This window comes from Talpa europaea (genome assembly GCF_964194135.1).
Source record: "Talpa europaea genome assembly, chromosome: 15".
Taxonomy (NCBI): domain Eukaryota; kingdom Metazoa; phylum Chordata; class Mammalia; order Eulipotyphla; family Talpidae; genus Talpa; species Talpa europaea.
Window position 1 is genome coordinate 13,137,674 of NC_140083.1, and position 18,234 is coordinate 13,155,907.

Sequence of the window (18,234 nt, forward strand, 5' to 3'; positions counted from 1 at the left end):
TCTCTGGAGATAGCATTTTTTTTTTAAAGATTTATTTATGCATGCCAAGAGCTGGGGGGTACAGGCCAGAGGTGCAGGCGGGTGAGAGGATTCACCAGAGTGGGGCACAGAATAGGCAGATCGAGGTATACTGCTGAGGAGAGCAGTAGGCGAGTCAGGAAATGTCTGCTGCGCCATGTGGGTTGTTCCCTAGCTGGCCAGGGATCGAACTCATGCTGCAGAGGCTGTGGATTGCTTCATAGTGCGGTGCTTAACCCCTTGTGCCACCTGGGAGGCCCTGGAGACAGCACTTTTTGTGTCTTTTATCTGACAAGGTAAGCCCCTTTCCCCACTTGTTCTTTTTTAAAGAGCATCATGGTTATTCTCAGCTTATTATCTTTTATATAAATTTTAGAATCAGCTTGTTAGCTGCATTTAACCAATGGGGTCCAATTTGGAAAGAAATAACACAATACTGAATCTTTCTACTCATGAACATGGTTGTATTTCTCCATTTGTGCAGATCGTACTGTCTTTTGATAAAGTTTAATTTCCTCAATACATGTAACCAGGAGTGTATACATGCTTGATTATTCCCAATGCTACATTTTTTCTTGCTATTTTAAAGTGTATTTTTTACAAATGACATTTTAAACTGAGTTTTATGCAAACCACATTCTTTTTAAGACAGTGAAGATAAGCAGTATTTTGAAATGTTTCAATACAAAAAAGACCATGATTATATTAAACTGTATATTATACAATCTATGGCAAAGGCTAATTAAATAATAAAACCTGTTGACTTCAGCCCAGCAGAACCCAACATAAAGTTCAAACTTTGGGGTGAGACTGTGTGTCAGCACGCTGAGCACTTCACTCCACCATCGCTAAGTCTTTCAGGCTGTGGCTCTTGTGTCTCTTGGCCTTATAGCCTGGACGCAGGAACTCTATCTTTCTCTTCTTTGCTTCTTTTTTATTTCTGTGTTTCTTCAATTTTTTCTTGGCAGCAATATCAGGATTTGTTACAAACTTGAAAAAAGGAATATGAATTTTATGTTGCTTTTAAATATTAAATCAATAAAAATCAAACGCAGAAATGTACCATTTGGTTCACCTTTCAGGATGTTGCACACAGCACATACCCATTAAAAAAAAAACTCAATTCCCAGCTGTAAAGTCTCAGGTCTCAAACTTTCTTGCCTAAGTGTGACACCCCACCCAGACCCCCACCCCCCAGCTTAGAGATAGTTATTAGGCCTAATAAATATACCAGGTGTTCAAAGAGCAAAGCCTTACCTCCAAAGCCTTCCTCTTTTTGCGGAGTGCCCTTTTTTCATTTGCCTGTTTCTGTACTGAGGCAAAGGCCAATGAGAAGTTCTCCAGCCCAACCAGCTTTTTGAGTAATTCTATGATTTCCTGGGATAGATTCTTCAGCAAAGGATCTAATCACAGAGTAATTATCAGAGTCAGTCACATAGGAAAGGACATTTGAATAGCAACAAAATCAACAATCTGCACATCTTCAACTCTGGCATTATCTATCACTTTTACTACTTCAACATTAAATATTGATCTAAACCAGCTCTATGTTCCTGAGGTGAGAGAAGAAGCAGAATTGTCGGGCCCAGCACCCTCAAGCACAGCTCAGCCAAGATGCAACAAGGGCAGAGACCAACAATTCCACTTGTAGCAGAATCCTGGCTCTGAAGACCAGGCAACTTGGGAACCTTACAAGAATACTTCGGTTACCATTACTAACCTGCTCAGCTTATTGAGAGAGGGAGAAAGGTAAGAGTCCCTTTAGGCCCTAATTCATGGGTCAGAGTTTTAGCTCTGGAGATTAATATTGTTTTTTTTTGGATCAAAGACTCCTTCAAGAAGCTGACAAAAAGCTATTTGCTCTCCCACCCTTTCCTGCCTCCTCTCTCTCATATGTATCCACAGACTGTTGCATTCAATTTCAGAAGAATTCCAAACACCTACTCTAGATTGTGAGCTTGAAGATGAGGGACTAGGCCTTTTTTAAAGCCCCCCAGTGTCTGGCAAATATCAGATACTAATGTTGACTGATAAGAACCAAAGCCCTCCCAACTTTCACCACTGCTGCTTCCGCTAAGAGTGAGGAATGTTCTCTGCAGGCCATAGGACTAATATGGTTGCTGCTCTAACATTCATGTCATTTGTTTAATTTAAAACTTTTTTTTAAAAAAACAAACATTTCTTTTTTTTTTTTTTTAAAGATTAATTTATACAAGTACTGGGTACAGTCAGAAGTGCGGGAGGGTGAGAGAATTCACCAGAGCCAGAGAGGGAAACAGAACATGCAGACTGATGAAAAACACGGCTGAGGGGAGCAGCGGGCACGGCAGGAGAGGTCTGCACACCATGTAGGACCCTTGCCTGAGGCCGGGGGATTGAACTGGTGCTGCAGAGGCTGTGGCAGCTTCGCAGCCCAGCGCTCAACTGCTGCGCCACCAGGGGAGGCCCTAATATAAAACCTTTGAACTCCACTTTATCTCCTCTCCTTCCACCCAATTCCAATGAGGGAAGTATACTATACTACACAAGAAAACGATGAAAAAAATGAAAAAAATTGGAAAAATAAACTAAAAACTATTTCATAAAAAAAAGACAATACATAGACTTTTTGCCTTATAATGTTTAAGAGAATATAGTTCTATTTTATTATTCATCGCTCTATGAGGTTTAGAACCACCCTAAACTACACTTTCTTTGAATTTTTATGCTTAGGGGTAAAACATTATCTTTTAGTGGAGAAACATTCACTGTCAGAGAAGGTATAAAGGAGAGGGCAGTGAAATATAATGCAAATTTGCCTATTTGTCTGCTATTGATTGTCTTGAGACATAAATTTTCTTTCTTAAACTATGCCAGGGAGGGAGGATTGAAGAAGGAAGTTCAGAAGCGAGAAATCCTAACGTGCAAGATTCAGGGGAAGAGAGGCCCCATAGTTACCCTGGTCCAAACAGGTGCTGTTCAGTTCTCGGAACAAAGGTGCTATGATCACTGGGAGATATGGCTTCACCTTGTCCACTCCAAGATCCATGGCCATTGCACCGAGAAATTTAAAGATGCATGTTCTCTGAAAGCACAGATCATTTTTCATTTGAAGTGTTTCTTGCACTTAACCTTGCAATCATACAAACAACTAATTTAGAAAATGGACTATTTGGGGACAGATATTTACCACTGCAGTTTTGGGTTCAAAAGACAAAGTTCTGAGGATCATGGGAGTACCACTAATATCACTAAAATACTGGGCTGTCGGGAAAAGTCATGACACATTTTTGCTTGAAAAACATAGAAAAACAAGTCAGGACTTCCCCAACAACCCAATACTTTTTGTAAGAAATAGCTATTTTTGGTCATTCTGCACATTCCTCATACCTTTAACTGGTTTCTAGGGGAATAAGCAGATTCCAGTTTGGCCATCCGGGACAACTTCTGGATCAACCACAGCAGTGTGGCTGGCCTGTTGTGTCCCTCCTTTGCCTCCTCATTCTCTTCTCTTTCCAACTCTGCCTTGCCGTCTGCACAGCCCTCGTAATCTACTGCCTTTCTGGTCACACCATCTAAAGCTTCTTGTTCCAGGTCTTCTTTTATCTCATGTTTATCCTCAGGATCAGGGTCCAGCAAAAATAAGACTTTGGCTATGAACAACAAATTCTTAACAACCTTTAAAAACGGGGTGGAGAGGAGAAGGAGAAATTGGATTATGATTGTGAAACAAATATGGCTCAGTAAAGCAGAAGCTAAAATAGGTATTCCACAATTGTAACATAAAAACAGCTGGGTATTGCACTTTCTCTCCATTCCCATTCTGTTCCTTCACCCATTCTTCAGAGGAGTAACAATTAGAGGGCTGGGGATCATGCTTCAGTGGCTGCTGATAGCTTCATAGTGCTGAGACTTAACCCCTTGCGCCATCAGGGTGGCCCTTTAGTGGTAATTTTAAATGGAGCACAAGGTCATTCCAACATGGAACACGGAGTCAATAAGACAAATGTGCATAACTGAGCACGTGTTAGAGTGTATGTCCATATTTCATCTAATTCCCAAAACATAATAGGAAAATAAGACGCTACCAAATATGATCCTATTCCCAGACTGTCAGTAGAATAGGTCACCTACTCAGCTAGAAGGGTTGTAGTACTCACTTGTTCTCCTAGAGACTGATCCAAAAATTTGGAATACAATTGATGGCAAGAGGCTAGAGAGATACTTTTCATCTGTGAAAAGAAAACAGACATTGAAAGACACAAAGAGATATTTCAAAAAATCCCAAATAACCATAATACAACTGAGGTACTAGGTTCTACTCTGATTGGTCACTTGTATAGGAATGGAGAAGGTTCACGAACAAAATTGTTTAGCTGTTCCCATCTGCCTGTCCCAAGCCTTTCAGGCTAAGGAAATTTCAAGCTCTGGGGAGATACGATTGATAATCCCTTAGATGATCAATAAAATTTGCAAAGCCCATAATTTTTTCTTCCTCTGTTCATCCTTTCATACTCTACTCATTCAGTATTTATGGCCTTTCATGACCCTAGAAGTTATGCCAGGTCCTAGGAAATCGCGGATATACCTTAGTTCCCACTTAACATTTTCATGAGCACAATCTCACTTAGATACCAATAAGGCTATGAAAAGAGGCAGGACTTCTATGAACACTAAATAAGCAAATCAAAAGTCTGACTAGGCTGACTATCTTTGAAGAACCTTGGCCTTGAGAGTAACCCTGTCCAGTTACTAGCCTTCCTACAGATTCACGTGGGTGACATGCTGTCACCTTAAAGAGTTTCTGCTAACCCCAAGACAGAGCCAGAATGAACATCTCACAAGAGAAAGTTTTACAGAAACCTTACCTTTTGGTCAAGGTCACTTGTTAGGAACTTGATTGCTACAGGTTCGGAGAGCTTCTTTTTAGTTTTCTTAGCATTCCATTTTCTAATCAGCTCCTCTGGTTGGCAGGAGGCAAAGAGCAATCCAAAAATCTGGGCTGCGGTGAGCCACACCCAGTTGTGTGGATGTCTCAGGTGAGAGTGCACGTGGCCTGCGGACAACATGATTCTCAGATGGCTCACAGAGTTCTTGGCTCTTCAGTGGTAAAGATGACTCATTTAGACATTAACTAAGAATCTATTAAGTGCTTTGATTTGGGAACCAAAAATGAACAAGAGTCCCTGCTTCCCGGACCCAGAGGAGCTAAGGAAAAGTGAGGTGGTGAACCACTGGGAACAACTAGAAAACCAACTCCTCACAAGGAAAATAAAACACGGGAGCTACAAGAACGCACCCAAATAGGCCAGTTCCATTCAGAACTAGTTTCAGATTCAAGTGAGAGAAGGTGTCATTAACATTTATAATTTTGAGATGAAGTAATGTAAGTATGTATAGAATTACACATTTGCTGCTGTAACTATTGGAAAATGCCCTGGTTTGGCTGCACTGAGACTTGATCTGACTATCACAAAGGTTCTATATGAGCTCCATGTGGCAGGCACAGGGCTAAGTATGTATTATCTCACTAGGACCTCACGATAGTTCTGTGAGACTGGGACTGCCACTTCCACTTTACAGGTGAGGAAACACATGTTTCAAAGGTACTAAGTGAGAAGCCAAGCTGTAACAGGCAGAACTGGGTATGGGCACCACCTCGACCTGGTCCCAAAGCTTGTAACTTTAAATATGACCCTATAAGGTACTGTAAGTAAAGATCATATTCTCCATGTGCCACACTTGGAAAACAGGGAAAAAGCTTTGTGGTGTTGGGGAAAGGATTAAAATTCTAGATGAATCATGTCATATCTGAGTTTTAGTCTATACTGCTATATTTTGAGAACATGGTTTTACTTTTGTTTTATATGAACCTTTATAATAGTGGGATCAAGTCTCAGTGCAGCCAAACCAGAGTGGGCCATGTAGTTAGTAACTTGGTACCTGTCTTATTTCTTAGAGGATCATGAGTTCTTGTAAAATACATAAGTACTTAAAGCATTCATTCCAATTTCTATTTCCTACTGACTAATCAAAATTGAGTGTGTTAATTAAAAATTATAGGATGTTATTTTTCCTTTAAAGGTTTATATATAGTAACTTAAATGTCCTATAGGCATGAAATAGTGTAGTAAATTATGGCACGTTTGCCTGATGTGCTATTTATAGATATTTAAAAGAATAATGACCAAGTGTGTTATAGTAAGGTGATTATTTACATAGGGACAAACAGGATAGGAAAGCTATATAAAATTATGCAGCCCCTCTAAAAAATCCATGGCTATTTAACAAAGAGAAAGATTGGACGGAATAGACATCAAATCATCATCAAGTGGCAAGGAGATCTTTGGAAACTTTTTCCCGTTCCTTTCCTTTCCCATAATTAATATTCTTTCTTTTATAAGTGAAATATATTACTGATGAAGTCATAGAATATTATTTTATGTTAAACACAGATAATGTTTTTATATTTTATGCTTTCACTGTAATCACCCTGAAAGGCCTTTAAAATCTTTTCTCATCGGCTTTTCCCCTGAAATATTCATATTCTACTTTCCCAAGTTCTGTTTTCAATAATTCTATCACCACTTATATGCTGACGTTTAGATTCAAATAAAAAGGTAATACTTACTCCAGATTTTACTCAAAATCTCAGAGGGCTTGGTAAGCTGGATAATATTACATTCCTTGATGAGCTTACTTATCAGTGTAAGAAAGCTAAACAGGAGGCGATCTGCAGCTTTTTCTTCTGTCTCTTCCATGATCTAAAAGGAGAACAGAAGCATTTCATTTAAGGCAACGACTATAAAGTATTTGACAGGTATCTTTCTTCCAGCATGTAAATCTATACCAGGCTCGCCCAACCTCAGCACTACTGACATTTTGGGTCAGATAATTCTGTGCTGCAGGGGTAGGGGTGGGGTGGGAGGGGGCTCCCTGAGCACTACAGGAAGTACAGCAGCATCCCGGGGATCCTAGAGCCTGGAGATCCTCCCATCCTCCAGTTGTGACAGTTCAAATGTCTCCAATCATAGCTAAGTGGCCCCTGGGGGGCAAAATCCTCCTGCTTGAGAACCTTTGATCTTCATGTGCTAGGGAAGAAAACTTACTTTTAACCCTCATCTTAAAAAGATCCAGCTGCATTGAATTTTCACTTTGGTTAATGTAATAACACATTTGGAATACAAATAGTATTTAATCAATATGAAACAAATAATATTTAATTTATTAATAAATATATTATAATAAATAAATAAACATACCACCTCAAGGAAAACTATAAAAAGTAGTAAATGTTTTATTCCCTAGCAAATAACTTACATCTTTAAAGTTTTCAGGATCAATCTCCTTTTCAATCACAGGGAGAACAGTGTCAAGCCTTCGCTCAAAAGCAACTCCTTCACTTTCCACAAACAAGCCACAGATCAGAGCAGCTAGTTGTCTATTTAAGCTCTACAAGGCAATGAAAATACAACTTGGTAGGCTGTTTACAGATTGCAAGATGATTGTGCCCTCAGCATTTCTTTGAAATATCAGAAATCAATAGAACAGAGATAGATCTTTGGTGACTAACATGAAAAATATGGAGAGGTCTTCTGTGAAAAAAGCATTAAAAATGGCATTATTCATCATTATCTCAGAATTCTTTAATACATTTTAATTTAAAAGAAAAAAGTGAAAAATAGTTTCATACCACCTTTTCTGTCCCCTATTCTGACTTCAATATTTAAAGCATTAAAATTGATGTGTGTTGCTTATATTCCACAAAGGTGAGTTAGGGAATAATGGTGATAGAGTCAGCAAGTAGATAAAATCACTGACCAAAATTACATTCCATAGAACAAATAAGCTAGATGGGAAACAAAGGTTTTCATCAACAGGGATAGGTTAAATAAGTTACGTTATACTCACGAAGTAGAGGACCTGGCTGACATTAATTACATAGTCAAAATACAGGTGGTTTTTATGTTATTCCCTATAACATCCTATATTTCCTGACACTTTACTACACAGTATGTTATTACGAAATGTGCAGTATGGGGACTGTAATTGATAATATGGTATTACAAATTTGAAAGATGCTAAGGAAAGATGGTAAATAGACTTGATGATGCTGATCATTTCACAATGTATACAGACCCTGAATCACTAGGTTGTACACTTGAAACTACAATAATGTATGTCAGTTATATAAGTAACAAAAAAGATGTAAAACAGTGGGTAAAGTATCACCATCAGTACATCAAAACAATACTGCACACCACCACCCACCGAAATCTCCCTATAAATAAGAGTAAATTAAAAAAAGAACACATTAGACTATTATAACAAAAAAAATAAAGCTATTAATTCAACAATACATAAGATGTATTTAAAGCGTGAATGCCAAGAGCCGAGACTTATCACTGAAACATGACCAAAAGCGACCCTCACCTTTTTTGCTTTGAACCAAGTGGTAACCATATCAAAGAGCCAATCTCTTTTCTCAAGGTTGATTTTGCCAAGTAAGGACTTGATCGTCATGGACGCCATCTTCTTGCACGTGGCAGAGTCATCGTTCACCATCATTAGACAAAGAGGAATAAAGAACATCCCACAGTTCTCGTGGAGCAGCCCCTAGGGAAGACAGGCCCTGGTGAGCACATCCGAAGGGACTCCCCAGAGACTCCCTCAGGAAGGAAGGGTGGGGACGGGGAACCAAGGGATCCCTGGGCTCTCGGGAAATGCAGCTCACAGTCTGGGACTCACGGTACCTGAGGGAACGTGTCAAAGATGTAGGCGATCATTTCCAAGGTGGACTCTCTTCCGGTCTCATGTTCATAACTAGGACAGGGGCATTAGAAGGCATGTTGATATCTCTAAAATTTGCCAATAATGACTTTTAAAGATTTTCACCATTGTCCTAAGAGGACTCGAATGATAATATCAGTGGTCAGTCTGAATGGAAAAGGAACTTACAGAACTACCACCTGAGGCTGATGATTCACATGCTATCATCCTCATAATGTGCTATTATGCTTCAGGTTTGTTCTTTTCAAGATAGCCACCATATTGAAAGGGGAGTAGTGCACCCTGTACTTCCCTTGTGTAGGTCAAGGCTTGAACTTACTTCAGTTGAGCGAGCAGGAATTCCAAATTTGGTCTCAATTTGTCACCCAGAGGATAGTCAAGAATATATTTCAGGAAAACCTAGGAAGAGAAGTCACATGGATGATCATTCAGATCATCATGTCTCACCAGGATTCCTGTTTCTTAAGCTGCTTTTTGGGACAGATTGGTAGGTTACAAAGATGTTCTAGAAGAACGATCAGTTAAGTGAAGTCTACCTACTGAGACAGACTGTGCCCTTTCTTCTCCACTTCACCCAGGTCCTGCCTTAAGTGCTTGATTAAGAGTCAAGTCCTGGCCCTCACTGGCACCACTGTTTAGGGCACCAAGTCTGAGCTCACATGTTGGAAACTCATCTGTCTGGCAGGTGAGGTAATGCAGTGTGATGGGTTGGGTGTAGAAAGCCCTCCCCACCTGCCACTCTAGCTGGTCCTTCCCCTCCCCTACAATCATCATATGCTCTTTCCATCAATTCTACACATTTCATCAATTCTAAGAAGCACAGTTTTTCACATTTCATATATTTGAAATTGGGATGTGCCTTACAATTGATGGCATCTTATCACTGTGGCATAGCTTATCTTCCTTTGAAGTGTATAAATAATGGTATGTCTCATAAGTGATGAAATATGACAGTACTTTCTCCTGGCATTGACACCTGTCATTAGATAACTGCTCGTGGAAGTTGTGCTCTGCACCTGTCTCCCGTTGGGTGGAGGCCATGAGGCCACTCCCCCAGCAGCACCTGGTACATAGTGATGCTTGAGGAGCAGATGACTAGAGCGCTGGTGGAGCCTTTGCTGAAGGCTTCCATGCTGCAGAAAGAAGATGAACTTCATCTACCTGAACCTTCCATATGTGGTGAGCTGGACTCAAAACTCTCCTTGTTAACTGGAAACTACCCCAGAGACAAAGCAGAGACACTTCTCTGACACTTAATGTGAAAATGGATTTGGGAGTCTCAGGATAATGCAACAGAATGACATAAAGTCCTCAGAATTCAGTCAATGTTGACATGTCTCTTAAAGACAGAAAGGCAGGGCTCAGCCTTTGCTTACAAACCTGTCTGCACTGAACTCTGGCAGGCTCGTTTTGTGCAGAAATTGCCAATTTGGATACTTTCCGCATGATGTCATCAATTTCTGGGACCAACAATTTTCTCGATAAAATGGCCTAAAATACAAAAGGATAAGACATAATCATTTCATGTTTCACTGTAGATGGATGTGAGCTGGTTTGATGTTAAAGATGTCATAGGCAGTTTCCATATAAAATGAAAGTATCTTCCAATATATACACATAAAAATGGTTAAAATGACCAAAAAAGGGAAGATTAAAATGGTGAATATTGTTATGCATTATTTTTTACCACAATTAAAAAAAGTCCAATATGATAAATACAAGTTGAGTAGCTGTATTTGTACAGAATTCCCTGCAAGTGTCCATATAGTGCTCACTTCCAAACATTTTAATAAGTAGAGATGTTATTCTGTGATTAATTCACTAGAGTCACCATAATCTTTTTAAATTACTTAATTTTGGAAGTCTCTCGCTAGTCAAAACACAAGGTTCCACATTTTTCTAAATATCTGCTGTAAAGCTCACGAAATGCGAAGTTCAACATCTGGGAGACATCATACCTTCAGCAGGCCAAACGCAGTGGCTTGTCGTGAGTTGTCATAAATGTCCTCCTCGGCATATGCTAGCAGTACTTGAAGCTGCTTCTCAGTGATCTGGTAGGTCTTCACTTTCTTCACCAGTATGGTCACACACTGGAAAGTTAAACAGGACCATTAATATCTGTCCTGGAGAGAACCCACCAACCAGGATTCAGTGAAAAGCCAGGGACTTAGTAGAACACAATGCTTTTTCACACTGGATGTCAGTCCTCTGCCCATAGCAAATCAGTCTTGAAAAAATCCTGACTAAGACCACAGAAAGGCAGGGGGAAAAACTAATTTTGAAGTTAATCAGGTCCTGGCTGCTTCCAGTACAAGTGAAAACACCTCACCTTGAAACAATTCACGGCCAGGTGGAAGTTCTGGCCCCTGGCAGCCCCAAGTTTTGCATAGTTCTTCAGCAAAAGGAAAAGGTGCTTGGTCAGCTGTTCTGCTTTTGTTTCTATGGAAGGCAGAGGGAACTTCAATACCCAGATTAGGCATTGTAAAGCACCAGTGATCACCTGAAAAACAAAAACAAACAAAAAGACCCTAATCAACTTAGGACGAGACCAAACCCAACAATCCAGCACCCAAGTCATGTACAATCAATAAGTGATGAGCTGAAGGGATGAAACGCTCTGTCCAGCCCACTCTGGAAGAGTGATCCAGACTGTAAGAAGACAGCAAAGCTTCCTGTCTCCTGCTGGAGAAGAACTCACCACTTATCCATAGCCAGTGAAGACGTATCACCTAAGAAAAACTACATATTCTTAACCTGTATAAGTAAATGATTGGAAAAATACATTATAAATGACTTCTCTATTTTTTAGAATGGTTCTTCCATTGAATCCATTCTTACTAAGCTTGTATTATGTAAATGAAGCAACCTAAGGATTATTAAAAATACAAGGATAAAAAAGATGCCACCCCTGCACTTAAATGGCAGATAGTTGACTTAGCAATTAAGCATGGGCGCATTGAACTACAATTTAATATAGTTTAGTGCTGGAGCCAAGTGATTACCTGGGAATCCCCAACCTCCAGGTCAAGACTTAGAGAACCTCTCTGTCAGCTAGGCACCTGAACCTAACAGGTCCCCACTGCTCTTGTTGAACTGGGTTAGATGAAGACAGAAAGAGCTCGGGCATCAGAAATGAGGCCTTAAATCCCAGGTCAGCAACTAGAGAGATGTTACCTCACCAATTGGCAACTTCACTATAAAACAGGCGCTCTGAGGAAGTAGGAGAGAGTCGGCTTTGGAGTAGGAAGATGGAGCCCTAGTTCCTAGATCTGGTGTCTGGCCATAGCCTCGGGCCTACTTTCTCATTTATTAAACTTTAACATTAATATCTACCCCATGGCTTGTTAAGATGATCCACAGCAGTGAGCAGCAGTAGAGACAAAGGTGAGGATGATGATGAGGGGACACTGACCCCCTCACAGAAGTCGTTATGAGGAAACAATGATGACATTAATGTACCTAGAAGGGCTTTTAAAGCTGGTAAGGGCTATTCAAATACATGGGTTTATTTAATTGGGAGTCAACTTAATGCAGGGAAAAGAGGTAGTTCATGATGCCATAAATCCTTTCAAAAACCCAACCATCCTGTGAAGTTCGAACCCACAAATAAGTATCAGGCATCTTGCACAGCCTGGTTCTTGTGAAGGAACAGAGGCCCACCTTCACGTCCATGGAGCCCAGGCAGTCTATGAGGAGAGACACAAAAGGATCCAGCATTTCCAGAACATGTGCGCTTGAAGACTTGATCTTGGAAGTCTTCAGACTCAGATATAGCAGCTAAAAGATTTAAAAAGATATTTCACATTAGTTGTCCATAAGATCAAATGAACAAGATAAAGAAGAAACTATTTTGAGAGATATACATGAAATGTTAAGATGCTTCTGTCTAAAATGAAATTTTGAAGAAACGGTAAACAGCCTGGGGAGCGTCTCAGGAACTGAAGGCAGTGGGGAGTCATGGTGCCACTGAGAGTCCAAGTTCATCTGCCACATGGTTCCTCATGAGCTACTGTGACCGCAGGCGCCGGGTCATGCCAGACTCGGCAATGACCAAGGTGGACCTGTTCTGATGGCTCTTGGCCAGGAAGACAGACTCTAGGAAATAATGAACATAAATGCAGGGAGCTTTGAGAGTTCTGTGAGGACCTGGGCAAAGGGAGGAGCAAGCGCTGAGGTCCTGGGGCAGGAAGAGGGCGGAGACCCTCAGAACTGAAGGGAAACAGAGGGGTGGGATGCCACGTGGCAATGACACAACATGAGTCAAGGAGCTTGCAGCCCAAATGAAGACTGGGCTCTCTGCTAAGAAAAATGGAGTCAGAAGAGGGTTTTAAGAAAGAAAGAAATGGATCAGATTAATGCATTTAAAAACTCCCCATTTTTCAAAAATAATTCCAAGTATAGAAGTGCTCACGGGCAAAGCAACAGTGAAATCATAAGTACAAGGTCAGAATCATTACTTCTGAGACAGTCATATTTGTCAAAGTGAGTAACAGAAGAGAGAAATAGTACATGGACAAAATGCATCTTTAAAAAAAGTGATTCTGTGATTTATTTACAGTAAAACATTTCCAGGGGAAATGAGCAATACTGCACAGGTGATTCGAAGGCATGGACCCAATGTGGGCAACGAGCCTCACTGTAAGGATAATTCTTAAGGGGTCCACTTGCACGGTGAAGGATGGATGTGGGCTTTCACTGTGAACTCAATGTAGTGTACCCATGAATGCACACCCGACCCTGACATGGTGTCACGCACTGTGACTCAGTAAAAAAATTATATAAAAAGGTTCTCACCTGCAGCCCAGACTCTATGAAGATGTGCATGTTGGTTTTCCTGCTCACAACAGCTTTCTGCCCGCCTCGAACTGGAGTTGGGGGGAGCAGGAGACAGCTCTGGGGTGGCAGGCGTGGATCTGGTGCTGGGGCTGCGGGAGTTCTGGAATGAAAAATAGGGGCAAGAACACCTTAGGCTGCATTTTGGCCACAAGTTCCCTCTGCTTCCTCTGGTGAAATGGGTGCAGTGCTCAGTGATGTATTATTTACTGTGGACTTTTTTTTTTCTTTAGCCACAAAACACAGAGATTAAGTTGTTGAAAGGTTGCTAAGGCAAGCCCAGAAGGAGATCAGACTAATCAACGCACACTGAAATTAAGATCAACAGCAAGAGGACATTCCCTTTCTTTGATTTCTTTGATGGCCTAAATCTCTTGATTATAACAAGAGGAATATATTTAAAACCTACCCTAATTATTGTCTAAAATTAAAATGGGATCAGAGAAAGGCCAGAATAATTGGCAGCTGTCAGTTACCGCATCATCAGAAAGATAATATCATGCCAACATGTGTCCCTTGAAAGGCCCTCAGCCTGAGCACTGCAAGGGACCAACTTATGACTCAGAAAAAATAGTTTTACTAAAGCAAGTTATTAAATTAACCCACTTAACAGTAGATAAGACCTAATGGCTTATCAGAAATAAACACCCAAGGGATAGTTGGTTTTTTAAAAAAAAAAAAAACTTACTTTTCTTTCTCTGTTAACAAGGGGAGATTCTCGCTGACCAAACCATAACTGAGCAACAGAATGGACTCTGCCGTCATTTCCTCATTTACAATTAATCCTGCTATGATCCGGCGTAATGTTTCATGAACTTTCCGGGCCAGTTTTAAACTCGTGGTGTTTTGTAAGATCTAAAGGCAAAAGTACATGTCACGCTGCGGTGTAACACACAACCGCATTTTGATTTGTTGTAATGACAGTTTTCTTTTATATGTTTGCTTTCTAAAGTTTGTTTTCTCTAAAAAAGGAAGACATTTATAAGTAAAAGTTCAAACACAGACATAATATATAGTCAAACTGACCCTCCCCCTCACACCCAGAGATAAGCACTATCAGTGCTGCGTGTGCCTCTTGATATCTCAATCTGTCCGGTGCTACCTGCTGGTAAGGTCGCAGGGCTCATGGCTAGACACATGATGTGACACCAGGCAGATGGCAACACTCCAGGTGCATTCAAGGTGGTGAATAAGTCACACACACACATAGTATCAACAAAATGCAGGGTCATTACTTCAGGAAACCACCCTAATGATAGGATACGATAGCCAAGCTCAGGGTTTGATATTAGTTATTGGGGTCACATCAGTTAGTCCAGCAAAACAGTCCAGCAAAACAGCACTAGACAGTACTTCCCTTGCAGGATACAATAACTTTTATTACCTTGGAGGCACCTGATAATATACATAGACAATACATGCGTTCTAGTGATTCTTTTTCATCCTCAAAACACACCTAACTTTCTCATATCAGCATCAGATAAGACTAAATGTATATTAGGAACAACCAGGGAGTTAATCTAGCACCAAAACATTTGAATTATAGTTAATTCATGTCACTAGTTAGTGCTTTTTGTTTTAGTTTTAGTACACAAAACCACAATATAGTGAATAAATTATGTTGATTGAACATTCATCCCTGCACAGGCACAGAGAACATTAAGCAGGCAGGTAAATTATATTCCCTGCTCAATAGAAAGCAGAGTGAAAAGAATGTGAGCTTTGGATTAGAAAGATCTTAAACTAAATTCTGATTTTCTTCCTTAACCATGTTCCTTTTTACCTTTCTGAGAATATGGAAGAATCACTGATCTCATAGGGAGGTGGTACAGATTAGCACAGATAATGAGGCCTAGAGATTAGAACATAATATAGATTCTGTATACGCCAGTCCTCTCCCTCCTGGCATTCTGGGAGCAGCACTGCAATTCCTCTATACTTCAATTCTCCTTACCTTTCCTTTTGCTCCTCCTGTGTATATCAGGGACTGTGGCTCTTGGGTAGAATGCCCAGCTCAGGGCCAACCACAATGGCCACAAGGCATTGGTGTTCTTGGCACCAAAGGAAATCCTCGTGATCAAATGCAGTAGTAAGATGTGCCCTACGAGGCTCCTTTCTAGAACTCATGATATAGCAATGTGGGGCTCTCCTGTATTGCATTAGAGTCCTTACCTCTTTTAGTGGGAGGATAAGTTTTGTAACCTGATCTTTTCCTATAAACTTGCCCAGGATTTCATAAGATTCATAACTCTTGCTTCTTCGTGCCTCCATGACTTTGGACAGGATCTGCTTTACTTCCTTCTCTTCAGCAATAGCACCAAACAACTCATGGTTAAAAATCTTTGAAAGAAAAAAAGCCAAGGTAAAATTAAATGCACTTAGCAAAATAAAGTTTCTGAAAACAGCATTCATATCTCCAGATTAAGGAAAGGAACGTGGCTGAAATTAGATGGTAGGAATTTCTATTAGGTTTCAGTGTAGTTTAGGAAGCTATTAATAAAAACAAATATAGTAGTATATAGTAGTCGCCCCTTGTCCAAGCTTTTGCTTTCTGTGGTTTCAGTTACTGCAGTCAACTACCATCTGAAAATATTACACATAATAAGATACTCTGGGAAAGACCACACTCACATAACTTTTATCACATTGTTACAATTGTTCTATTTTATATTAGTTATTGTTAATCTCTTCTTGCATCTAATTTATAAATTGACCTCATCACAGGTATGGATATGAGCGGGAAATACTAGTGTATATACTGGTTAGTACTATCTGTGGTTTCAGGTATCCACGGGGGGGTCTTGGAATGTATCCTCCATAGATAAGGGGGGACTACCATACAGAAATACCTGAAGGTTTATACTAACGGGGAACAAAAAGAAGATTAACATACAGACCTTTATATCGATTAATAAAGATAAGTACTTCTTTGGTACTACCAAAGAGTTGCTTAATTTCTCTTTAAGAAATTCTCATGATATATTTGCAACTTAATTATCATGATTGTGCAATTAATTAAAAATGATAGTACATATATTTTATTATGAATGAACTAAAAAAGGTTGTGTGACAAATTTTCCCTCTCCTCCCCACACCCCCCTCCAATCTTCACATCATCCAAGTTTAATAGTTGACAATTATTCATGTTTCATGATTTTAAACAAGGCTCTGGTGAGCAACTTTTATATGATCAGCAGACCACATCTCTGATTGTTCTTTTAGAACAGATTCTTAGAAGTGGCTGACATTTTTGCTTGTTTCAAAAGCTCTTGCTACACAGTGCCAACTTTCTTTCCAGAAGATTATCCCAACTCATGACCTGCTAGGAACGGCAGAAGGTCCATCTCACTTCATTCGAGTTTTAGCTCTTTTAAACCTCTGCTGGCTAATCTAAGAGATTCTTTTCATTTTCATACACTACTCTTATTTCTTATATTGTGAACTGATTTGGATTCTTTGCCCCCTTGAAAAACACTGGAATTCTTTCTCTAAATCTTACCTCAATCATGATATTTAAACAAGAGTCCAAATCCCCAACGTGTAGCTTGTTGGTGAGGCCTTGCAGCAACATGTGAACAGTGAAAGTTAGAACATGGACCTAAAGTGAAATGCATAATAAGAACATCAAGGGTTAAGGAGACCATAGTAGAAAAAATAAGATCTCAGGAGTACCACAAAGAGAATACCCGTCACTACTGCAGGGAAAGCTCAGACAAATGTTATACATACTTATATCATGGCCTAAAATCCTTCAAATGGTCACTTTGTACAGTAGATGCCCAAAATACACCCCCATGCTTAGGATCTACTGTTGTGATAAAACCAGGCCAGGGGTTTATAAAACAATGCATGAGAGTTTTGACTTTAAAAACCAACCTGTGAATTAAGGAGCTTGCCAAATTTGAATGCAATGAAAGCTGGTACATAAAGTTTTATGAAGGCAATAAGTTTTGCCCTTAGGAGTTAACACAACTAACATTCCTAAGAGCTTACTATGTGCGAGGCATTGTTTTAATAGCTCCCACGTATTGAATCATTGAAACTCACTTGATCTATGTTGTAGGTCAGATAAGGAAGCAGAGGCACAGAGAAGTCCAAGCCTCACAGGTAGGCAGTGATGAAATGAGGACTTGAATCAGAAGGGCTGGCACCAGAGACCCATCTCTGCATCGCTATTCATTTACACCCCGACACCTCCCTCCCCTCACTGATCCTATGGTTATGGTGCTGGAGGTGACTCGAAACAGGGTCTGGCAGGAGCCACAACTCTGTAAGAGGGCCACCGCCAGTGGCTTTCCGCCTACGCTGTCTAGCCATCACTCTGCCCCTGACGTGGGTGCAGCTGTAGGAAGTTTAAAGGTGGGAGAAAGAAAACACTAGCTTTCTGGGAGAAGACTGAAACACAGAAATATAGTGTTAGCAAAGAAAAGGAAGATGTAAAGAACTTAAGGTCTACAGCAGCCAGAGAAAAACAAAACATTATTCAGAGGGGGAACCATAGCTGAATGACTGCATTATTCATGAGAAACACCAGGAGGAAGTGGTACTACAGTTTATAGTGTGTAGGAAAGGAGCCATCAGCACAAAATTATATAATCAGTGATAACATCCTTC

At 40.2% G+C, this 18,234-nt stretch overlaps 1 protein-coding gene across 1 annotated transcript in view; it reads right to left on the reverse strand.

Moving 5' to 3' along the window:
* Positions 1-852: 852 nt before the first annotated feature.
* The window catches only part of UTP20 (UTP20 small subunit processome component), a gene marked incomplete at both ends in the record, with an annotated part of 79,188 nt that continues 61,806 nt past the window's right edge, over positions 853-18,234 (reverse strand). The window contains 20 exon segments of the mRNA XM_084254919.1: positions 853-1,008; positions 1,276-1,421; positions 2,956-3,082; positions 3,388-3,675; positions 4,158-4,229; positions 4,866-5,053; positions 6,629-6,761; positions 7,318-7,449; positions 8,431-8,613; positions 8,751-8,820; positions 9,107-9,186; positions 10,168-10,278; positions 10,746-10,877; positions 11,117-11,287; positions 12,448-12,564; positions 13,582-13,723; positions 14,309-14,475; positions 15,793-15,960; positions 17,120-17,218; positions 17,497-17,575. Coding sequence (XP_084111045.1) covers positions 853-1,008; positions 1,276-1,421; positions 2,956-3,082; positions 3,388-3,675; positions 4,158-4,229; positions 4,866-5,053; positions 6,629-6,761; positions 7,318-7,449; positions 8,431-8,613; positions 8,751-8,820; positions 9,107-9,186; positions 10,168-10,278; positions 10,746-10,877; positions 11,117-11,287; positions 12,448-12,564; positions 13,582-13,723; positions 14,309-14,475; positions 15,793-15,960; positions 17,120-17,218; positions 17,497-17,575 — 2,761 coding nt within the window.